Raw genomic sequence first — 26,133 nt, forward strand, 5'->3', positions numbered from 1 at the left:
AGATTCCATATAAAATTTGCAGTATTATAATTAAAAGTGGCATTTTGATTACAGTAATCCCCCGCTCTATTGCGGTTCAGTTATTGCCCCCTGCTATATTGCGGAAAAATTCAATAAGTACATCCTACCTGTAGTGTACTTTGCAGCCAATTCATAACAAAGCATACGGTTTTCAGCAGACAAAAGAGTTTCGCGTTACAGAACCCAGATGATTTCTTACAAAGCCCGTTATTGGCTGAAAGAGGAGATTCAACCAATCAGAGCGGATTTTATTCTCTTGGGCTCTGATTAGCTGCTGCTAAAGTGGTGTAATCTCGCAAGAACAGCAAGCGTGGGTCCCCAACGAATCGCGTATCCTTGCTTGTGGTCCGACTTTTCTGAGCAAACTTTTGCAAACTTTTTGTTTTGTTTTAAACCCTACAATGGCTCCCAAGCATCCTGCATCTTGTAAGCCTTCTGGTAGTAGTGAGCCTAAGCGCCAGAGGAAGACCTTGACCATACAGGAGAAGGTAAAACTGATGATGATTATTATTGTTGTTACTCATATCTTTAGCCCGACATCCGTGTACCATATGTGTATCCAAAGTGTATTTTTAATAAGTTTACATGTGTTTAAAGCGTGTGGGAGGGGTATTTTAAGGCTTAAACTATAAAAAAAAATATGGTCTTTCTATATCGCAGATTTTCACCTATCGCGGGTGGGTCTAGAACATAACTTCCGTGATAGGTTGGGGATCACTGTATAAGGTCAGTTATTAAAGTGGGACAAGTGAGAAGGTTCTCCTTCAAAAGCAAAGGGCACAGACTGCTTGAAAGTAACACCTGGGGCAAATGGAGCCACCTCCAAAATTCACCATGAACATACCTGCTATTCCATTCTAAATGAAGTTCTAAAGACTGGACATATTCAGATAAAATGCACCAAGTCTGTGTTGTCTGTTGATTCATCAATGGCCATGGATATATAAACAAGGCTGACTGACACAATCTACCATCGAACAAAAGGAATTATCTGCAATGACATGAACATGATGTGCAGCAGTTTCAGCTGTCAGAAGTACTGGTTTCACAGACAAAGGTTTCAATAACATTACCAATAGATAAGCCCCTAGCAAACTCAGATAAAATGCCTGTAATGCACTCTTTTAAAACCTGTGCATCAATGAAAGCTATTTTGCACTTTGTTAGTCTCTGTGTAGCTTAGAGGGCAGCACTTGTTGCTTGAAAATCCTCTACCAAATTCTAAAATCATCACACTGCTGTTTCACATCAAAATCCACCACATCTTATCCTTTGGCACCCATAGGTTTTTATTTGTTTTCATTTTCTATTTCTTGCCCATATGGGCTGACAAATTTGCAGTGAACTAGGCCTTCATGGTAGAATTCCAACACAGAAACTACTTATGGAGATAAAGAAGAAGAATGGTATTGTTGTATAAAACATAGTAATTAAAACAAAAGTTCTAGTGCCTTTTAAGAAAATAAAAAAATAAAAATACAAAAATGTATGTTGCCAGGAAAACCATTAATTTTCAGACCTTTTCTGCTATTATATGTATTCTTTGGCAATTATTGAAGAGTAATAAAAGCAAACAATTTTTTTATATACACTTGTACATTTACTTCTTAATACACTTTTCTAGAAAACCAAAAAGCAGCCCTCAAAGCCTTTTAATATAAAATAGTAAAAACATACATCCTATTTCTTCATTCTTAGAAGGGTAAACTCAATCGTTTCCTATATCCTGCTGGGTTGTTAATGGAGCACCAAAAAAAACTTACATATTTAAAACAAAAAAAATATATATATAACCCATTAGCACTAACAATTAATGGCAAAGAATAAAAGGGAATTCTAGGAAGCAAATATCCCTTCGTTGAACAGAGCATCCAATGGCTCTAGCACTAGAAAGAATGAGTAATACTGGGCAAAAGTATTAAATAAAAATTCTGACTGCAAGACTATAACAGCAATGCTTTACTTCTAAGAGTGGATATTAAAAAAAAATGTTACAATGGCTAAGACTTCAAGTCAGTTTAATGGAGTTATGAGGCAGCCTCTGCAATAATCATGCCAACAACCTATGATAAGCTTTCCCTGCAAGAAACATTAAGAAAGAAGGGACAACTTTAGTGTAAAGCAGCAGCAGACTGATAAATTCTACAAGTAACTGACAGGTGGCTGATGACATATAGATTAAACTACTGTGAAATGCATCATGTACCATGTGAGAAGTACAAGCATATTATTCTAGTTGTGTTTCCATTCCAGATTTTGAAAATAACCGCAGTGTTACAAAAAAAGTCTTATAATAATTTGAAAGTTACTGCTAAAGAGTATTTAAGGAACAACTCTCTCTTTTAAAGGATCAACTCTCCAATAGACAATAACAAAATGGCTACAGTAGCTTATATTTTCACTTAAAGTCCTCCTTATTACAAAGTGCATGATAATTATCTATTATAGGGTCTTCACAGTTTTAATAAATTATTACAATTGGAAAGACATGTTCCTAGGCAAATGTATGTTAAAAGTAATGAAGAGGTAGGTACAAGTGAGTGGGTGGTAATGTTTAAAAATATTGTTACAAGTCAAAAAAACTTGCTTGAATGACTACAAAACAGTTCACCATTTATATATTTTCTCAACCTGCTTGTTCCATTCTCGTCTAAATCTTTCTTATATTCAAATACACGTTCAAAAGGAACGGAAGACTATTACAGCAGCAATGAGTACAAGGCAGGAATCCAACCCTGGATAAGACAACACTCTATAACAAGGCAAAGTTATGTGCACAAATCACATGAGGCCAATTCAGAAGTAGGTCTAGTTTGGTGAATTTGGACAACAGCAAAACAGACATGGGGAGACTGTCCAAATTCCATACATACAGTGTCATGGATGGGTTTGAACCCAAGTCTCTAAAGTTGAGAAAGGAGCATTCACAACTGTGAACTCCACTGTGATGCCCAAAGCATTAGTTTAATGCTTTAAAACAAACACATGTCACCTTTCTAAAGATTCCTGCATAAAACAATAGTACAAGAAGTTAAAAATTTTAACTGTTGTGACAATTCAGGAAAAGTCAATTACCTGCCATATTTCATAGATATTTACAATTTATAGACTCTGGCATAAATAAAAACAATAAAGCATGTTTAGATCAGATGGTAAAGATATCCAATGCATTCAGTCATACTACTTTTCATACTGGACTGATATCATTACATATTAATATACAACAGTTAGACAACCTACCTTATAACATCTGCTCTTCACTGAAGACCACAAACCCAGAAATTAGCACAACAAAAATGATAAAAGCATAAGAATGACTTTCTCAATGGGGTAGAAATGAAATGTGTTGTTGAGCACATGGTGTCTATTCTGTCTTCACATACAGTACACTAATTTCCTTATACAAAAAATATTTGTCAAAAACCTTAAAACTGAAAGTCAGTCACAGAGTACTGTACTTCTCTGGGAACACACAAAATGGCACCCTTAAGAAAAATTATAATGTGGGAAAAACAGAAGACACTCCCTAAAAAATGTATACCAATTATGAACAACTGGGTTAAAGTTCACTACTATGACAGGAAAGTTGGCTTGTTAAGCAGGTCAGTAAGGAGAAAGCAGTTTCCTATTGTCATTTTTATTTTAAAGGAAGGAAACATGATTATTTCACACCATAGATTATGAAGATGCAAATTATACTTACTGTAATATACTGCCCCAAATCTCAACTTCAATTGATCTGTGAATATTCTGTTATTGATAATAACAGTTTACAAATACAGCCATCTAAACTTTGCTTGTTTACTTTAATGCAGTAATTTCCTGTGTGACCTATGTGCTACAACTAACTGCATCACCAGCCCTCATGACTTCAAGCCTTTTAAATTTTATGCCCACTAAACATAACATCGGCCACCCACCCATGCTCTGGAATGCTAGTTGTCTGGCTGTAGATGATGCAGAGTAACAAGTAAGAAAAGCAAGATGTAATATGAAGAGAGGAGAAAAAAAAATTACACACAAGTCCTACCAAAGGTTGAAGAAGTTAGAAGTTGCATTATAGTTAACTGATTAAGAATTGGACTGCACAAAAAAAGGAACTTCTCAAATAGGAGTGTTTATGTGTTTGCTGTCTGAAATTTGTTGTTTACTATATTGTATCTAGCCCTATAACTGTTGTCCAAAAAATTTAGGCAAGAATGTTTAGTTAGATCTTTGTAAAACATGGTGGAACATATGTTTTAAATAACAACAAACAAATAAATATGTTGATTCACACCAACTAAGTTAAAATCACTCCACTGCCTAAAGTCATTTCTCTTGCAGTGACAGGAGGAGGAAGGCCAGAAAAGACTGGCATACTGATAGGCCCTAAAATTTCTGCAAAACCCTCTGGAGACTCATTTAGGCTAGCATACAACTTTAACTGAAATTCTATGTTTAAAATATTCATTTTAGCAACTCAACTACTAGCCAGCAAGAATCATTTCAAACTTCTCAGATGAAATTATTATAAGCTAGCGGACATTAAAACCCTGGTTCTAGACTCTCTGCATTTTAAATATTTAAAGAAAGTTTTGAACAGGTCAGGGATGGCACTCCATTTCCAACAGGTTATGCACCTCTCAGCAATAGTCAGCACTTGGAGCCGCAACGTATACTCCTCCTGACCAATGTCATTCGAATCACCTCCTCCCCTCCGTCAAAAGGATGGGGATCTGTGGAATGAGAGGCATGTTGTTTATTCATTAAATCTGAAGCTTAATCCAGCCAAACCATGCTGTACTCCAGCATGAAAAAAATGCTGACCATTTCCCTAGTGGGCTATGCAGCTATTCCAGGTATTTATTTTCCTGCAGAAGGGACTCATCATAATCATACAGAATCTCTTTACTTAGACAGCTAAACTATATCCACGTGCTTAACATGCAGTCTGTGTTAGTAATCAAAAAGCCATCCGTCTATAAATTATGCCACAAAAGTTCCCACTTTTTCCACCATCTTCATCCTCCCTTAACAGTTTCAGTATTACAGGATCTTTATGAATATGCAGCCATGGTAATATTGGGAAAGCGTACAAACAATGAAAACCTTAAGGGTACATACCATTCTTTTAAGTTTCTTTTTGGAGGCACAGTGTTTCTATATTGACAAGAGTGTGGAGTTTATTTCAAGAGTTTGGCAGAACTCTTGAAGTATAGGAGGCAGATCTTTAACCATGACAGTAGTGAAGTCAGAGATAACTTCCAAAAAACCCTTTTCATGTTTCACTCCTGCACAACCGTGGATTCTTCTTCGGAGCAAGAGGGACAAAACAGTACATTTATCCAAAGTATTTTTTTTGGTCCATGAACAACTTCACATAAACAGTCTTACAGATGTTAGTGAACATGATACAATTAACCTGACAGCAGGAATTTTTGCAATTATTTTATAATTTATTTCTCTCTTTTGATTTACTTCATCTTACTTAAGAAATGTACAGGAAATCCATTGCTTTACAAGTTATTGATTCAGTACTAAAGCTGGTTTCCCTTGGCTTTAACAAATATTGATCTATTTACAGTTTTGTAAAATATATTATCAATACTGGTTTCCTAAACAAGATTAATTTGATGTTTTTCTGACCTTTTTTCAAAAATCTGTTCTTTATGTTTTCCAGTTAATTTTTTGCAGAAGCTATAATGTCTGCTTTTGGCACTAACACTCTTTTGCACTGGCCTTATCTCTAATCTACTGGAAAATAAATATTTTGCCAGTAAGTACCTCAGTGTACACAGTTTATTTTTGGATTTCCTTCAACCAAAAAAATGTAAAAAACCCCAATAAGAGATCCAAAATGTAGTATGTAAAAAAATGAACACTCAGATTGTACTACTGACAGATTAATATGCAAAATTGAAAAGTAGTCATTTTTTAACATATAAACTGCTGATTATTTTATTTCATATCCATTAGATGGTTTTCAATAAAACTCTGAATTCAGTATTACATGTTCAGTTAGATCAATCATAACAAAAAAGACTTGAAAAAGCACTTGCAGAAAATGGATGGAGAGACAGAAATTTCAGACATCAGTGTATTATTCAAGAATGTGTTTCAGAAACATATATATATACTCTTGAATAACATAAGAGTAATATACAGTATATGTATATTATATACACATATATACTTACTATACAAACATAATATGCATGAATATATACAATATTATATATATATATATATATATATATATATATTTTCATGGCATTCATAGTCTGAATCACAATCTGATTGTATGGGTGGTTACCTACCAGGTAACGCTTGTGGTTGGTCAGCAAGTCGGCTAACATCCGCCACAGTGCCCTCTTTCAGTTGCGAGAAGCAGATCATAGAATGCATGATTTGGCAGTAAAACTATTTCAACCAAAGAGTACGTGACACGTGTTTCGCCCTAATTCTGGGCTCTTCAGGCGTACACATCCGAAAGACGTCCAAGGTTCGGTTCCCCAAGAGGGGGGTGCAGTGAGTGTGTACGCCTGATGAGCCCAGAATTAGGGCAAAACACGTGTTGCGTACTCTTTGCATTATTTGACAGTAAAACTATTTCAACCATATATATTTTATATATACAGTGGAACCTCGCTTTGCGAGTAACTTGGTTTACGAGTGTTTTGCAAGACGAGCAAAAATTTTTAATAAATTTTGACTTGATAAACGAGCGAGGTCTTGCAGTACGAGTAGTATGTATACTCTTTGTCTGTTGAGCGTCATGTGATCACAACTGAGCTGATGGTTCTTCTCTCTCTCGCTGCGGGATTGTGGGCAATCGTCTCCTATTCTCTGTCTGAGTCGGCATGCCTCACTCATAGTAAACATCCGTACGAGCGTATACTGTTTACTGCAGCATTAGCATTGTGACTGTGTGTGCGCACGTGTGTGTGTGTGTGTGTGTGCTGTAACATGCGATTCCCCGTCTTGCACACTAAAACACAAAGCTGAGTCTCAGTACTTTAGCAACACCAGCTTTATTCAGCTTGAAACAGACACAACAGTCAGGCAGGGCCCTGTGCATTTATAATGTTCCTTGTATCACCCATTGATGGCAGGTGCTTATAGCATGTCCATGATCTTTTCGGATTCGCTTTTACAGCGAACTGCTACAGCGCTGGGAGACTGCGATTGCTTTGGGACGCTCTTCCGCGTGTCGTCTCATTGGGTGCAATCCTGCAAGAGTTTAGAAACTCACTCACACCAGCCATGATTCTTTTCAAAGGTAAAGTGCAGGTTAATTTGTTTTATGTATTTTTTACTTTATATTTTGTATTAATCATTTTTATATGAATAGTTTTGAGTTGTGGAACAAATCATCTGCGTTTGCATTATTTCTTATGGGGAAATTCACTTTGATATACAAGTGCTTTGTACTACAAGCACGTTTCCGGAACGAATTATGCTCGCAAACTGAGGTTCCACTGTGTATGTATATGTACATGTATTATATATATATATATATATATATACACACACATTTATACAGCGCATCTCTTTTTCCACATTTTGTTATGTTACAGCCTTAATCCAAAATGGATTAAATTCATTTTTTTCCTCAGAATTCTACACACAACACCCCATAATGACAACGTGAAAAAAGTTTACTTGAGGTTTTTGCAAATTTATTAAAAATAAAAAAACTGAGAAATCACATGTACATAAGTATTTACAGCCTTTGCTCAATACTTTGTCGATGCACCTTTGGCAGCAATTACAGCCTCAAGTCTTTTTGAATATGATGCCACAAACTTGGCACACCTATCCTTGGCCAGTTTCGCCCATTCCTCTTTGCAGCACCTCTCAAGCTCCATCAGGTTGGATGGGAAGCGTTGGTGCACAGCCATTTTAAGATCTCTCCAGAGATGTTCAATCAGATTCAAGTCTGGGCTCTGGCTGGGCCACTCAAGGACATTCACAGAGTTGTCCTGAAGCCAATCCTTTGATATCTTGGCTTGTGCTTAGGGTCGTTGTCCTGCTGAAAGATGAACCGTCGCCCCAGTCTGAGGTCAACAGCGCTCTGGAGCAGGTTTTCATCCAGGATGTCTCTGTACATTGCCGCAGTCATCTTTCCCTTTATCCTGACTGGTCTCCCAGTCCCTGCCGCTGAAAAACATCCCCACAGCATGATGCTGCCACCACCATGCTTCACTGTAGGGATGGTATTGGCCTGGTGATGAGCAGTGCCTGGTTTCCTCCAAACGTGACGCCTGGCATTCACACCAAAGAGTTCAATCTTTGTCTCATCAGACCAGAGAATTTTCTTTCTCATGGTCTGAGAGTCCTTCAGGTGCCTTTTGGCAAACTCCAGGCGGGCTGCCATGTGCCTTTTACTAAGGAGTGGCTTCCATCTGGCCACTCTACCATACAGGCCTGATTGGTGCATTGCTGCAGAGATGGTTGTCCTTCTGGAAGTTTCTCGTCTCTCCACAGAGGACCTCTGGAGCTCTGACAGAGTGACCATCGGGTTCTTGGTCACCTCCCTGACTAAGGCCCTTCTCCCCTGATCGCTCAGTTTAGATGGCCGACCAGCTCTAGGAAGAGTCCTGGTGGTTTTGAACTTCTTCCACTTACGGATGATGGAGGCCACTGTGCTCATTGGGACCCTCAAAGCAGCAGAAATGTTTCTGTAACCTTCCCCAGATTTGTGCCTCGAGATAATCCTGTCTCGGAGGTCTACAGACAATTCCTTTGACTTCATGCTTGGTTTGTGCTCTGACATGAACTGTCAACTGTGGGACCTTATATAGACAGGTGTGTGCCTTTCCAAATCATGTCCAATCAACTGAATTTACCACAGGTGGACTCCAAATGAAATGTTTAAACGAGAAACTATTCACACCAACAAGGCTTTAACGCCATACATTTTTGATAGAACTAGGACCTGCAGAAGTTTTAATCATATACAAACATTATGTAGAAAACCACATGCTAAAAAAGTAAAATTACACAAAATAGGATATGCAACAACTGCCCACCCTGTTCATGTCTGTCTTTTGATCCTTACTCTTATGACCTTGGCCTTTGTTGTCCCTGCACAAATCAAAAATTGCTGCATTAGGTTATGGTTAAAAACAAAGCCAAGTGAAAATATTGCTAATTAAAGCCACCATCACGCTTTTAGCAGGCTTCAGTTTGCTGCAACATTGGCTATCAAATGTGTGTAAAGATCATCTCTAACTGTGGTGACTCAAAAACTAGAAGAGCAGGGCAAACTGGCTATGAGAACTGCTCTAAATTAGAACCAAGTGGGAATGATTAATAAACTCTGCAATCAGTTCCATGTGTGCCACACCCCACATAGTATCACAACACACTGCATGGTCTAAAAAGCACATAAAATCCACAGGAGGACATATGCTTAGGAGAAAACAAATGATTGCATTCATTTCATTACTAAGTAAGGCTGATGTAAGACTGAGGATCTGCTCTCCACTATTAAATCCATTCACATCAATAAAACATGTGAGGAAATTACCATACAGTACATAGTTTTAAGTACAAGCTCTTTTATAAAATATTATGCCATTGAAGAAGGTATTTCTCCAGACAAAGTCTACTTTGGCCATTCTTTGGTTTATTAACTATCAAAGAGAAAAGCACAGATCACATTTCCTACTTTGTCATTTTACAAAAGCATGTCAATACAAAAAAGTGTGACCTAAGCTTTTAGAGTTCAACATTTTACTATACAACACAAAGTCAGAGGGGGAGGAAAAAATTTGCTGCTGTTGCCAAATCATAGTAAACTAAACTGGGCTGGCATTTCCTTTACAGTCAAAAGAGAGCTTTCCTGGAATTCTCAAAAATCCTAAATAAACCTCAAAAGAGACAAATCTCAACCCATTAATACACAAAAAATGTCCTTTAGAAGAATGGGTACATATAGCTAGTTTTATGTTTGAATTACCATATAAAGGCAAAGAAAATTACTATATTAGAAGAGATCCGTTTATAGAGCTTTTGAGAAAGCAGAATAGAAAAGGAATGATTTGATAATGGACATGTGGGCAATCAATTATGATGATAGTATGATGTGTTTGCAAAGTTAAGCACATTAACATAAAAGAGCACCACATGATATATTCCACATCTATATTTCACAAAAAAATATTTTATATTACACTTCTATACCTCAAAAATGTATAGACATAAACAAGAAATCACAGTCAAGTTTCCAGTTTAGATGTTTCTGGCTCTAACAGAGTTTAAAAAACTAATAGCACAATATCTGGTTGTCAGACACTAAAAATGAAAAAAAAAAAATCTGTATTTCAAAAATAATTACCATTTCCTACTTTTAAAGCAGTGGTTCCCAACCTTTTTTTGGCCATGCCCCACCTAGGCCTCTCTAAAATCATAATGTCCCCCACAGTAACATATACTGTTCCCTAATTCTTATTATTACCTATTCAAAAAAGTGAACTCCTACTCACGTGGAGGAAACCCATAATGTCATTAATTTGGTCAAAACAAGCTTCCAAAGAACATGGAATCAAAAGAGGGAAAGGATATTTGAAGTACTGACAAAGAAATCACTAAGAAATTGTTAAAAAATATATATATGAAGTAATATGAAAATACAGCATACAGTAATCCCTCCTCCATTGCGGGGGTTGCATTCCAGAGCCACCCGCGAAATAAGAAAATCCGCGAAGTAGAAACCATATGTTTATATGGTTATTTTTATATTGTCATGCTTGGGTCACAGATTTGCGCAGAAACACAGGAGGTTGTAGAGAGATAGGAATGTTATTCAAACACTGCAAACAAACATTTGTCTCTTTTTCAAAAGTTTAAACTGTGCTCCATGACAAGACAGAGATGACAGTTCAGTCTCACAATTAAAAGAATGCAAACATATCTTCCTCTTCAAAGGAGCAAACAAATCAATAGGGCTGTTTGGCTTTTAAGTATGCGAAGCACCGCGGCACAAAGCTGTTGAAGGCGGCAGCTCACACCCACTCCGTCAGGAGCAGAGAGAGAGAGAGATAGAGAGAGACAGATAAAAAAATCAATACGTGCCCTTCGTGCTTTTAAGTATGCGAAGCACTGTTCAGCATGTCGTTTCAGGAAGCAGCTGCACAAGATAGCAACGTGAAGATAATCTTTCAGCATTTTTAGACGAGCGTCCGTATCGTCTAGGTGTGCGAACAGCCCCCCTGCTCAATCCCCCTACGTCAGGATCAGAGAAAGTCAGCGCAAGAGACAGAGAAAAGTAAGCCGGGTAGCTTCTCAGCCATCTGCCAATAGCGTCCCTTGTATGAAATCAACTGGGCAAACCAACTGAGGAAGCATGTACCAGAAATTAAAAGACCCATTGTCCTCAGAAACCCGCAAAGCAGTGAAAAATCCGCGATATATATTTAAATATGTTTACATATAAAATCCACGATGGAGTGAAGCCGCAAAAGGCAAAGCACGATATAGCGAGGGATTACTGTATACAGTTTTGAAAATATATAACAAGAGAAGTGATATTTATAAATATAAAAAACTTTAATGACAGCTTTTCTATAATATTTTGATCATTTAATATTTTTGTAATACTGCAAAATTTTATTATCATTGTTACAATTCATGCTATTTTAATGGTAAAAACGATTTCTAAGTAGAAAAACCCAAGCCAGTTGTAACATCATAAAATAAAGGGTTCTTCACCATCCCTTCTATGTTTATACAAATATATAAATGTTTCTGTAAAAAATAAAAATTTGTTTATTTTTTTTCTATCACTTTTAACAGTGAATTTCTATTTTTTTCATTTTATTAATTAACGTACCTAAATTCTCAAATTGCCCCCCTAAAAAATCAAATTGCACCCCACAATGGAAATCACCGTTTTAAAGCCACAGTAAAACCTGATGTAGCAGTACCTAATGTCAACAGTTTGTCCATCATCTTCCAAGCACATAGAAATGTACATAAAATGTGCAGCGTGAAAGGAAGCATTCGTTTTTTGAGGTGTCGAAGATGGGAGTATTAAAAAGTGTGGCATATGAGGTAAAAAGCAATTGAAATAGTGTTCAAATTATAAATGGAGAATATGTTCTAGTACAGGAGTGAAAATCAACATATAAATGAAACATTCTTCTTCATGTAGTATCAGATATACTACAGACAAATACTGGAATGTTTCTAGGCCACCTATAGCAATTTAGAAGCAACACATTATTTGTGCTTTGAAATTCCCAAAATCTGCTAATATTAGTACTGTGGAGGGGACTGTATAACAACATGACCTCATCAGGTTTAAATCAAGTGTCTGGCTTAATTTTAGATTTCACTATGTTACAGAAAAGAAAGAACTAGATATAATCTGAAATCTGCAAGCACCATTTAATGAAAAACAAGCACTCTGGCAATACTACAATCCAAAACTAACTTCTAATCTTCTAATTCTCAAAATATACTTTCAAATAAACTTTAAAACAGAAATGTGGGCAAATTTTCACTTTGTCCTATAGGTATCAAACATCCTGTCCCGCACAAGCTTCTCACTATCCCTCATGCAGAAGAAAATTCAGCAGAAATTTTTAGCCATATTTTGTTGCAGTTTTAACATCCCTTAATGCCTTACCCCAGTTGTTAGTTACTTTTTCTCAGCATTAATTTTAATTTACTATGAAAACTACACATTAAATGATCTAGTGACATGAATCCCATATAGTGACATAGAGACATGTGGAAAGGTAAGTACAACCCTTGGAAATTATGGAGTTTTTCAATATATTTGAATAGGCAAACAGCACATCTTCAGGCTTGAACAAAGGACTCAAAAAACTGACATGGTGTATTCATTCTCATAATCTGAATGAACAAAAATGCAGATTTGTTATGTAGAATAAGTAAGCACAACCCTACATTTATTACCACTTCAAATCCATACAATTAGAATCAGGTGTTCCAGATTAGGTTTGGCTGATTATTGGAGGAAAACCACTTAAATAACAAAAGCCCCAGTCTCACAACACAATGACAACACACTTTACAGAGAAAGCAAGACTTCAATATAGCATCCTTGTCAAACTGCAAATTGATGTAATCAACTGAACTAAATCAAGTAATATGTAAACGTCTATAAAACTTGTGACTGCTTTTCATGAAGCTTAAGTACTTCAATTTTCATAGAGTAATGTAAACACAGGGCTGGGAATTGATTAAGAAAAATTAATCACATAAATGTATGTAACTAATGATGATTAATCACATCTAGCATTAAAACATAAATCATGAAGTAAGTACACAGTGAATCACAAAATGTCTGTGAAATCAACACAAAAGGATTTAAAAAATGAATAATAATGGTATAGTTTAAACTTAACAATGACCTTAAACCTGAACTTTTAACAAAACACTACTTGAGCAAGTACAACCTGAATTTGAATACCTTCTGAAAAGGCAAGTTGAAAAGAAGGCAATAAGAAAATAAGGCCAATGGATTAATTCTGAAATTGGCATAGCACGTGAGACACAGACGTGTCAAAGTGAAAATTAAATGATCAAAATGACTGCTGACTTTGAATGCACTGCTAAAGACTGATTTAATTGAAAGAATACACATCTCTTAAATGGGCATACATTAAAAATTGTGTTGGAACTTCACAAATACTAACCTCAATTGTTCATTACCATCAACGACTTCACACAAGTGTTTTTCAAATGGTGTGCTGTGGAAATAACAGTGCAGTGCTCCGGATCCAGATTTGAGAAAGACACGCTCCTTAGGTGGTCGAGACCTGTCCGATGAGGACGGAACTGCCTGTAGCAGCAGACATAAATGAGGCTCCATGATCACAATTTTGCAGACACAGCACTTAGAGAGCACTTTAGAAGTCAGGAGACGTGTTGGGGGTCCATCTGTCTGGGTGCAAGTTCACCAGCAAATCTCGCACAGCCGAGGTCCAGTGGGCATTCGAGTTGCCTCTGACCCTGGGTCAGTGGAGTGAGGCAGAGAGAGGTCTGCCTATATGAGCAAGCATAGGAACGAAGAAGCTGGGAAATGTGTCCAAAGTGCTCACTAAGTGCTGTGTCTGTGAACGTCAAGCTCTGAGCTGCTTTTTCTTTTTTTTTTAAATTTTTTTATTTATTTATTTCTTTTTTTTAAACCACCCCTTGGAGAGTTTTCCACATCTAAGAGATGTAATTCTTTTGTGGTTGGTAGAATCATGGTGTGCCTTGGGATTTTTTGGGTTATAAAAAGTGTGCCACCACAGAAAAACAGTTGGAACACTGCTCTACCTACAACTTTGCTCCTGGGGCGCTAAAAAAATTCCTCTATAGCTGCTACCTCACTTAAAAACTGACACTGTGCATTACTTGGGATGGTTATGTTGCAAACTTGGCATAAATTAGCGAAGATACTGCAAACTGGAATAATGGGTAGGGATATTCATTATACTTCTATTTTGTAGAGTTTTGTCACTTTATTAGAGCAGTCAGCACTGTAAGCTACCTAGCCGACTGGCAAATTATAGACTTATTTTGGTTTAGTGCCACTCAAAGATAACTTATTTAGCACTTAATGTAATAGGACATTGATTTGATCTTCTTACAGAAACATGAAATGGGAAAGAAAAAAAAAAAAAAAAGCAACCGTAATTTTACCTTCACAACTTCTCTCTAGCATTAATAATAATAATAATACATTTTATTTATATAGCGCCTTTCCCATGCTCAAGGCACTTACAGAATATAATAAAGAACGGCAGAATATACAGTATATAGCATTGTACAAACCAGATAAATAAAGAAGATTAAGACATTAAATTCTGAAAAAAAAAGACAACATAATTGATGGTCTAGCACACACACACAGGTTACATTGGCATCTTGACAGAGAAGTAAACTGAGAGAAAGGTAATAAAGTCAAGTAGAGCTAAAAGCCTTCCTGAACAGATGAGTTTTGAGTTGTTTTTTAAAAGAATTCATGAAGTCAGCTGACCTGATTAATTTTGGTAGGTCATTCCAGAGTCTGGGCGCTATACAGCTGAAGGCCTTGTCACCCATACAGTGTAGATTAGTGAGGGGCACAACAAGATTACCACAATCAGAGGACCTTAGTGGGCGGGCAGGCACATAGTGATGGAGGAGGTCACTGATGTAGTTTGGTGCGAGGTTATTTAAAGCTTTGTAGGTTATTAGTAGGATTTTATATTCGATTCTGTAGGACACAGGGAGCCAGTGAAGACGGAGCAGGATGGGTGTGATGTGCTCGCTGCTGCTGGTTCGAGTAAGGACTCTTGCAGCTGAGTTTTGAATAAGCTGGAGCTGTGATATAAGATTAGAAGGGGCGCCTGCCAGTAGGGAATTACAATAATCGATGCGGGATGTGATAAAAGCATGGACAAGTTTCTCAGCATTAGCGAAGGAGAGGAAGGAGCGAACACGGGATATGTTACGGAGGTGAAAGTAAGAAAGTTTCTTAATGTGATTTATGTGGGCGGAATAAGTGAGGGAGGAATCGAAAATGACACCAAGATTTTTTACAGTAGAGGCAGGTCTGATGAGATCACTGCCAAGATGGACTGGGAAGGAGCTCATTTTATTAAGTTGCATTTTAGTCCCAATTTGCAGGAGTTCAGTTTTATTGCAATTTAATTTTAAAGAGTTCTGCTCCATCCAGGTTTTAATTTCACTAAGGCAGGTTGTGAGCTGAGAAAGCTCTGATGAAGTTCCACTTTTAACATTGAAGTAGAGCTGGGTATCATCTGCATAAAAATGATAACCCAATCCATAACTACGGATAATATGGCCAAGGGGAAGCATACAAATACAGAAAAGCAGAGCATTGTACCAGGACTGCCATAACCCCCTCTCCCCACTCCCCGGCACTTATGTCGGTATCTTTAAACCAAGAAAATGAACACCAGTGCTACTTACTGACATGTGGCGCATCATTGTGAAACACATAATATGAAATTGTGAACCTTAATGTAAAATGTTACCATAAATTTTCATATAAAGTGTCCATAATGTACATAATGTAATGTACTATGTAATTATTTGTATAAGTACAGTATAACTGAGTTATTACTCCGTACTTACTGTGTAATACAAAGTAACATTATAGTTAATTACTCAGTTGTCATTGTTATTCCACAGTTAATATAATTACAATGTAACAATTTATCACTGATTCAAAAACAAGTGTACTTACATAGTTACATTGTATCTGTACTTTCAAAATGTAATAAAAACATCAGGGTATGTAACTACAAATATGTAACAGATGTTCCATGGTCTGGGCAATTTTAATTGCAGTGATAACTGCATAGGTTTTCGATGATATTTCAAGATCTGTTTTAAATGGTGAAAACACCTTTGCAAAATGGTATAAAAAAAAAAGACAGTAAAGATCGCATTAGCACAAACAAAAGGTAATTTTTACTCAAAAAAGGGAAAATAATTGTCACGGACCAGGTGTGATTGAAAAAATAGCAGGACAAAGCGAGGTCAGAAATAGAAGACAAAGAGTAGAAAACAAAGTAAAACGTTGTAAAGAGGTTAAAAAACAAGGGGGCCAAACACATGCAGAGTAGGTTAGAGATAATGAAAACAGTGGAGTTCAAAAGACTCAAAAAAAACGCAGGCGCAAAACACATGCAGAGCAAGACACAGAATATGAAAGCAGAAAAAAGTGAAAGTGTCAAAACTAAGAAAGTAAACCGCATTAGCGCAAACAAAGAGAAATTATTACTCAGAGAAATAACGAAAAGGCGAATAGAGATCGAATATATGGACACAGGTGATATGTCTGAAGTATGTAAATATTGTAAGGCTTTGAAGTCAAAGAATTTAAAAAACGGGGTTTACCTCACATGCATTTATTGGTTACTTTGCCAAAAAAATTATTAACTGCTGATGATGTAGATCATTTTGTCTGTGCTGAAATTTCAAACAGAGAAACCTATCCTGAATTATGGTACAAAGTCATTAAACCCATGTCTCATGGACCTCATTTAAAAGATTCAGCATGTTGGGACTCGAAAGATTCCAAATATTGTTTATAAAGAAGTTCTGAAATAAAAGAGAAATTAATGAAATAGCCACAGTTCAAAGAAAAAAAAAAGGCTTAAAAGTGTGTACCATATCTGCAAAAACCAAACACGGGGGTTGGCGAGCGAAGCCCCCTAGTAAATTAAAAAAAAAAAAAAGTACATAAAAATGCCTCCCAGATCACACCACTCCCTCCCTGAGGAATTTCCCTCGTTGCCAGCCCTCGATGTGACAATATTTTTTAATGCATTAAACAGGCCAAATTAATCACAAAAAGTGATTAATTAACTTTCCCAGGCCTAGTAAATAAACATTTAATGTGGCTGCATTCAAAATCTCTGTGTTCTTCATACCTAAGAAAAAAAGACATTGGAGTTGTTCCTTGTAGCGTTTAAGAAAAATGCATTAAATGATTTGTTTTGTTTCACAGGTTGGGTTTAGTGTCTCACATTTTGATGGATTCTTCCCCTTGCTTACAGTCCCTCAGATTGTGGATAGTATTTACTTTTTATGTGATTGCGTGTTTTTGCTCCCATATTAAATGAATTATTATTATTATTATTATTTTGGGGACTGGGTTTACGTGTAGATTAGTTTTGGCGTGTTTCTAAGCACAGCCCTCTCTTGCACAGGCCAATTACTTCTTGCATGTGTTCTAATGGGAAATGAGGACACATGCATGTTAATCATGCAAAACAGAATACACCGTTTTTTGTTTTTTTTTAAAGATGTCTTATTTAAAGGAATATAATATTTATTAAACTTTCACAGATTTGTCAGACTTTTACAGTGTTATTATTCAGGCAAAATGTATACTAGAGCTGTCAAATTAGCCAAAAAAGTAAGGTTTGAATATTCAAATTAAAATATGTAAATATCTGAATATATATGAACTTAGGTTAATGATTCTGGATGTCATATGTACGTTTGTATGTGCTTTGTGCACATTACTATTACGGTAACGGCCATACCGGTGGTAACAGCAAGAACACACATGAACAGCAACGAAAAAAAGAATTAAAGTAGTACAAGGGCAACTGTTATTTAAATAGAAGAGCCATCAAAATTGTGTGCAACTGCACCACTGTCTTTTTTTTCAGTCTAGTACTGACAGCTGGGTGTGAAAATCCTTTTTGGGACAGCGCACCATAAAAACAACCAAGAAAAGGAGCTGAAACCCATATAAGCCACACACACACTGGCACCATACTCCGCTACATTATTGTTAATATTTTTTTTTTTTTTTTTAAACTCACACATCTGCAAACCATGAGGCACTTATGATCCTTTTGCATAGGTCCCACTTGCAGCACTTAGATGGAGCACTGTGATGCAAATGTATTGTGATGCGTCTTGCTTCCAAACAAGCACAGGCAGTAGAGTTTTGGATCAGGAGGAATACTAGTTAGTCAGTGAGACAGAGACAGGGTTAGAATAGCAAGCAAATTAAAAACGTAGAGAAGTAGAAAGTAGACATGTTTTATTATTTTGGAAGTGTCTAATGGGCAGTGGCAGGGTACAATTAATATCACGACATACAGAATAAAAAGCTAGTCAGCACCTATGGACTAGCTCAGAAAAATAGGATTGTCACAGTATCAACTCAGAGTCTGCACAATCCACCCACTTTTTTCTCCTTTACAGATGCAGCAATATTTCAATAAAGGTGGCCTGTGTATTTTTAATTATATCCTGTTTTGTGAAGAAGGAAACTGACTGTTGGACAAGACGTATTGGATGATGAGGCTCTTTAAAGTTGGGGTTTACAGCATTGTAATAAAAGGAAAATCAAAATTATGACAGTTATTTTCCATTTGCTTTAATGAGAGGGTCTTAGCATTTAAAAAAAAACAAAAAAAAAAAAAACCACAGTCCAGGATCTAAGAGTGAATGAGACAGAATCAGATGCAAAAACAATACTTTTAGAGCACAGGAGAAGAATTTCAAAAACTGTTCTCAGTACATTTTTAGATCAAAGTAATGAGATTAAAAAAAAACTAGATTGTGAAGGAGTCTGGCTGTAGGCTTTACTAATGAAGAGCACAAGCTAACCATTCAAAATTAAGAAAATATATTATGAGAGTGAAGCACAAAAACAGATCAGTAAAATACTGCAGCTTTGCATAGCTGATTTGGAGTAACATGATAGCAAAATTAGTGTGGATAAAACTAATGACAATTCTTTGACAATCAAATGACAGTTTTTGCCTTCGAATAAGACCTTTTTTAAATACATTTTTATTATATTCAAATAGCAACACTTGAGCAGAGAGCCCTAAAGTATACAAATCACTGGTAGTAATTAAAACTTTGTTAATTAACCATGTAATATCATGAGAAAAAAAAAATCCAGCGATGACCCACAACAACTTCAAAATCTTACTTTTTCTTTTCTTTAATGGGTTATTTTAAGACTAGGGGCTAGTTCTATAATTGACAAGGAGATGAGCTTAAGCTGCTCTACACTCACACCCAACCTTGTTTTTCCCCCCTAGTTGGCTTTATTCATATTTCCTCACCTCAACACTTTTCAATATGAATAAAGCTTTGCATGATCACCCCCATTTGGTCTTGTCACAGAAGCTGTCGTTTTCATTTAATGAATTCCATTTTTTTTTTTAAACCACTTATGGAAGAAGCAAACATGTTTTGACATAAAAAATATGTTGCAGCTGTAGCTACTGGTGAGAAATAGGACTGTACACTACTTTTTGAATCATTTTATGCACACATGTAGCTTAAAGTAGCTGCCAGTACACTCAGTCACAGATACGCAACTTGCTAAACCGACAGTCACTGATCAGAGGCCAGGTAGAATCTGCCGTTTGCAATTCCCAGCATAAAGTCACCATACCACTCATTCTTAATTCATTCCGGTTTAAATTATTTTTATTTATTTTATTATTTTGTATTGTCTGTCAGCTTGTAAGACAAAGATCATGCCTACTGTGAGGATGACCATTTTCCAGGTGACATAGAAGGTGGCAATAAACTTGAACAGTGTACATCCAACTTAAAAGTCAGCATTTTAAATGAAGATTTTCCCTTCCTGTTGGATTAGAACCTGTTTATTTCATTGATAAAAATGGAAATTTACCCTTCAAAAATTCAAATAGGCTATTACTGTAAGTTATGTGGGTTAAAAAGAAGGTGAATTGAAAAATTCCACAATGATGTCATGATGAATTATTTGGGTAGTTGGAGTAAGTTAGCCATTCAGAAAAAAAGCACTCCCTTTTATAAAGCTGCAGCATATGTAATCAACAATGTCTGTATCTAACACAGTGACACTGCATTTTTATAATTCAAAATTTGAAGAAAATGTATAACAAAAAATACGAAGGGCACAAGAAAAGAGAGTAATGATATCCTGTATCAGTGTTTCATGCATTACAAAAGTTGCCAGTAGGCTGCTGCCATTGCAAAATTTTTAGCCACCACTGCAAAATTATACAAATAGTAAAAAAAAACCAAAACAAATCCATAACTATTTCACATGCTGCACTTAACGTGTTTCCAAATTCATGCCATGAAAACTGCATGAGGAAAACATTTTTTTTTTTTTTTTTTTTTTTTTTTTTTTTTAAAGAGTTTAGTGTAGCCATACTTTAAAGGCAACACTGTCTACTTTGGGATTTAGCAGTGCATATAAAAACAATTTAATACCATACATGATTTACATATATCTATATATTGTGTTGTGCATTGTATAATTACATTGCCACCAACTTGATAATCAAATTTCTTTGTGATTATCCTGAACTGATAAACTGGTCAAACTATTTATTCATTACTATGCAGACCATTAAAACAAGAGATTTGTTTGCCTAAATATCATAAATGTCTTTTGAACAACAAAGAAATACCAAAATCTCTGCAAACAACTTTCATACTTAGCATATATCCTTGCATTTTATAAAACAGCCATATCCATTATAGAATAATGGCTGAAAAAGCAGTAATATGGCAGCCCAGCAGCAACATACTGTCTATACTTTCAGTAAGGACTACCAACATTTTTTACTTTATAATACCAACTCATTGCTTTGGATTCAAAAACTTGTTGTGGTATCTGATTTCACGCAGGCTGTTCAGAAGCTTTGACTATATAACAATCAACTTTATTTTTATTGTACTGCATTTTTTTTTTGTTAAAAAGCAACATTACCTCATTACCTTAACATTAAAGATCAGAGTTGTAATTATTTTATTGTACAAGATGTGCATTCGTAACAAGGAAGACACAGCTCATATTCAAAGAATAAATGTCCTTTGAATAAACAGATATACTTAGCTCTGTTACCCAGTCTTTGTGTGTAATTACAGCTGCAAATTTAATCTTCATTTATTCAGAGAAACCATTTTTGAATTGAAAATTCAATTTTGTGCTTATTTATTGTTATTTGTTAACTAATTGGGCAGCATGGTGGCGCAGTGGGTAGCGCTGCTGCCTCGCAGTTAGGAGACCCAGGTTTGCTTCCCGGGTCCTTCCTGCGTGGAGTTTGCATGATCTCCCAGTGTCTGCGTGGGTTTCCTCCCACAGTCCAAAGACATGCAGGTTAGGTGCATTGGCGATTCTAAGTTGTCCCTAGTGTGTGTGTGTGCGCGTCCTGCGGTGGGCTGGCCCCCTGCCTGGGCCCCCTGCACGGGGTTTGTTTTCTTGCTCCATATGTTGGCTGGGATTGGCTCCAGCAGACCCCCCGTGGCCCTGTAGTTAGGATATAGCGGGTTGGATAATGGATGGATGGATGTTAACTAATTTTATTTAATTGTTTACTATTGTTACTAAAAACAACTGATAAGTTAAATTTTCTTTTTTAACCCAGGTAAGTAATATGCAATAATAAAAATCATCACAACCAAAACTAAGACGACATTTACAATTGGGGTCTTCTTCTTTACCCCTAAAGAAGGGGATGCCACCACTACAACATCAGATTTATGTAGGAAAATAGTGGTCTAAATACAAAAAAAGCACACAAAATAAAAACGTTTATTTAAGAAAGCTCTTAGTAAACAATATAAAAGTCAAGCCCTAAAATCAAAAATAAGGGTGATACACAGAGGACAAGAGAATAAAAAAAAACATCAGACCAAATGAGTTGTTAAAAAGCTTAAAAAAACATTTACACCCAACTGACAACTCCATATTATGATTGCAATATAATGCATCTTTGATGTTTAATGTCTTCTCTTTTGTGTGTTATTACAAGTTATAAAATACCTTAGGCTGCTGCATCTTTTTAACAAGGCAACAAAATCAACCCCATCATCAAACACCATTCTCATGAAACAAAGAAAGGCCTTGGTGATCACACTGGCCGGTAAATCACAGGGCTGCCAAATGAGCACTCTTATAATTTGTAAAGCAAGAATGAGTGTGAAGGTATTTCTGCATCTGCCCAGAATTTAATGTATGGTTGCTATTTCTAGGCGATGAATAAGTAGTAATTTACAAGTAAAGCCACTAACTGCAGGCTTAAAAGGAGAAGTGGGGGACGGGCAGCAAGTTAGGGGCCGACAAAGAAAGCAAACATGGAAAATGAACAAATCTCCATTCTTTACACACAAGCATAGGGATACCTTCTTTAGTCTAGTTCTGGAGTGTGGCTGCTGGCTACTTCATAATTTTGATGCACACACAAAGAACTATTTTGATAATCAAATTTTCTCATTTACATGTGTGCAGAGTATTCTCTTAGCAAATGTAATATCTACATAATCGGACACAAAACTAGTAAATTGCCATCTTGTGTGACTTGAAACACATTTCTAGACCTTACCACACTATAAGTCAAATCAAAAAGTACAGATAGGAACATGAACATGTGTAAAGGTCATAAAATCCTATAAAGCAATAATACTATATGAAATACAGTCTAAAATGAAGGCAAGAGATAAAAATGTGCAAGTGAAAAAATATTTTACACAGACTAAGTATTTTATGCTTTCCTGTTATACTGCTTCAGTCCACCACTGCCCATTAAACTGTGACAGGCTTGGACATTAAGGAGGTCAGTCTAGAAATCTACCTCACGCCACCACTTACAATTGGAAACTTACATACTTAGAATTTAATTACATGTTCTAATGTTTATTTTCACTTTCACCTTCATTATATTACAATTGTTTTCTTGCTTTGAGAAGACCCTATAATGGTGGTTTTTCTACATCAAGATCAAATGATTTATTGAATGTTCATTAAACTAGTCAGTAATCCCTTTTTAAAAACACTTCATATCTGATGTAATAGTTCTTGTTCAAGCCTTTTTTCTTGCATGAGATTACAGGTTTGTTTTATTAACTTCCACATTCAGATCAGTATTAAACCAAAATTGGTAAAAACAAAAAACAACTGTCAGCAGCCCCATTTGTGCCAAGTATCACGCCACTCACCTAAACCTTCTGCATGGATCAGCTACTACATCATTCAACAATAATGCTGGAGTTCTTGCTCCTTGTGCATTTCTGCCCATTTTCTGAGCCCTCATATGGTATTTAACAGTTGTATACAAAGTTCTGAATATGTGCATAGTACACATGCACTGTGTTTACCCTAAATAGCAGGTACTTTTCTGCAGCCACATTTTCAGCTTTTATGAAACCTCACTCTGCTGTAAATCTTTCTATAAATGACAATCAGACTTCACGGTTACTTGTACACTTATAATCAGCCTTTTCTGCATTGTATGCATTAACTCATTCTTATGTAATTGTTCCTATCCTGCCATCATAAAGACCTTTGTTTGCCATTTTTATTTTTTAGTGTGGTTACTGCGCCTGCCGTTTTTAAATGAAATGGCCACCTTTACTACTTTAATACTGGAGTAGTAGAATGGTGGGCTCTATCCAAGACATAATTGGCATGCTTTTCCAAGTCTATATGACTTCCCTTCAAGTTTGCAATCTCGATACTATTATACACTAAAAAGTTTGCAGAGGACTATATTGACAGTTTGACCACAGTTATTTTTTGCTGGCTTCTATAACTATATTAACATGCTATCCAGAAAAAGCCAGAGTTTTCTACTAAATGTCTGTTTTGCTTTAGAAATGTACAGTTCATTAAGTGGAAAGTGCCAAGTTTCATGGTTTTCTTAATCATACAAAACCCACATAACTCACTCTACAAGGTCAATATACCAGACTAATAGTGACAGATGTTTTCAGCTTCTCTTTAATACAAATCTTCTTCCTATTATTTACTGTATTTTTTATTTTTTTTTTTTTAATTACGCACTGCATATTGTACAGTTATAGCATTCACATGCTTATCAGGTTATGACTACTGAATGTTTTTCTTCAATACAAATGACCTCCATTTTCAATAAAGGCAGATCTTGGATGGATTTAACATTTTATAATCCCTGGGGGCTTTGACATCAGCACATCAGTTACAGAAATAAACCAAACAGAACCCTCCCACTAAATGCACAACACATTCATGTACTTAGTATATCTGAATGGATAAAAACAAACTTAAAAATTGGGTGGAGATGTAAATATGAGACACTTATTTGCCTGAGCAGCAAAGCTGGTTATTGTGGAAATGTTTCCATTAAACAAAGTGATGAGATGTGTCTAAAAATGTCTAGTATATAAAGAAAAGAATGCAACACTATAGCAGAAAAAAAGCAACTTATTAACCAGATAATGGATCAAAAGAATAAAATTAACACAGCACTACAAATGGAATGAAAAACACTCTTTTAAACCGCACAAGTCAAGGAGAAAATATGAATGCAACTTACTTGCAGGATGCCTCCCTGTAGGCTGTGATGGAGGTGCAGAAACCCTTTGGAAGTGATCACTGTTATGTTCATAATATCTGTAGTCATCATGCAAACGATCTGTAAGATGGCGGCGTCTCTGTCCCTCATAGTAGGGGTCATGTGGGTAGTAGTATCGGGTATTACTACCAGACTCTCCATTTTCTGCTAAAGGATTAACCTCAGTCAGAAAGGACTGTGAGGATGCCCCATACTCCCGGGGAACTTCAGCCAGGCTGCGAGGGAGGTAAGATGGAGTTGATAAACGATTACTTTCTCTGCGTGCTATCTCATGAGGTGGTCGCTGTACAGGGGAGCGCAGAACACTCTGGTTCCGGGTCACTACAGCATCACTAGCTCCAACAGAATAGGAAGATTGTCCTGTATCTGGAAGACAGACATCGGCACGTCTTGGAATAGTAGGACCATGTCGAATAAATGAAGGCATCAGATCTTAAGAGGAAAAAAAAAATTGGGGAAAAATATTAGAGGAAAAAAATTTTATTTAAAAGATGTTCAAAAACAGAAAAAAGTTTATAAAGAGCTATCACAAATGTTTTAACACAATCACAAATAGTATCATAGAATGTAGTCTAAACAATTTTAACACAAAAACAGATTTTACGCTGTAAAAGCAATGCTCATTTTTAAATTCCTATGACTATTTTTCTTATATTTTCTTGTTATAATAAAGTACATTGTTACCTCAGGGGTATACAAGTGAGATTTTTACTTCCCATGACAAATGAAGACATTTTTTCCTCAAACGTTTTTTGTAGTTTTGGTACAGTTTATTATTACAGAGGTACACTGTTCAATTTAAAACGTAAATCACTTTGTGGCTTTTGTAGCATTTATAAAAATGAAACTGAAGAAATAGTCTGCTCATATAAAGTCATTATAAAGAGTATATTCAAAAACAGGAGATTCACAGAGAGCTAACACTGGATAAAGTTGGTGGGCCAAGACAATACTTGGACAGGTGGGTGGTGCTGAACTGTCATAAAAAAGGGAGGCATTTTGGAATTCTTATGTATCCATATTTACAAAGGAAACATGTTGCCTTCTGGGAAAAAAAAAGTCATACACCTGATAATTGCAATATCTGCATCATACTACAGTAAAATGGATAATATAATTAGATTCATAACAGTTAAAAATAAATAGTTTACTGTGGCCACTTTACACATTGCATTAATCCGCATTTTCAGTGCTCTGACAAGGATTAGGTAGTACTTGACCACATTAAATATGAGGCGAAAATACATTTCGGAGCAGATTGAGATTAGAGCAGACACATCACTTTCTG

The 26,133-nt window shown here is 36.1% G+C and overlaps 1 protein-coding gene across 1 annotated transcript in view; it reads right to left on the reverse strand.

Annotated features, from left to right (window-relative positions):
• sav1 (salvador family WW domain containing protein 1) overlaps positions 1-26,133 on the reverse strand; it is a 72,571-nt gene that overhangs the window by 29,236 nt on the left and 17,202 nt on the right. Inside the window, exon 2 of the mRNA XM_028821352.2 lies at positions 24,807-25,277. Coding sequence (XP_028677185.1) covers positions 24,807-25,277 — 471 coding nt within the window. The remainder of the gene's footprint in view (positions 1-24,806; positions 25,278-26,133) is intronic.

This window comes from Erpetoichthys calabaricus, chromosome 16 (assembly GCF_900747795.2).
Source record: "Erpetoichthys calabaricus chromosome 16, fErpCal1.3, whole genome shotgun sequence".
Taxonomy (NCBI): domain Eukaryota; kingdom Metazoa; phylum Chordata; class Cladistia; order Polypteriformes; family Polypteridae; genus Erpetoichthys; species Erpetoichthys calabaricus.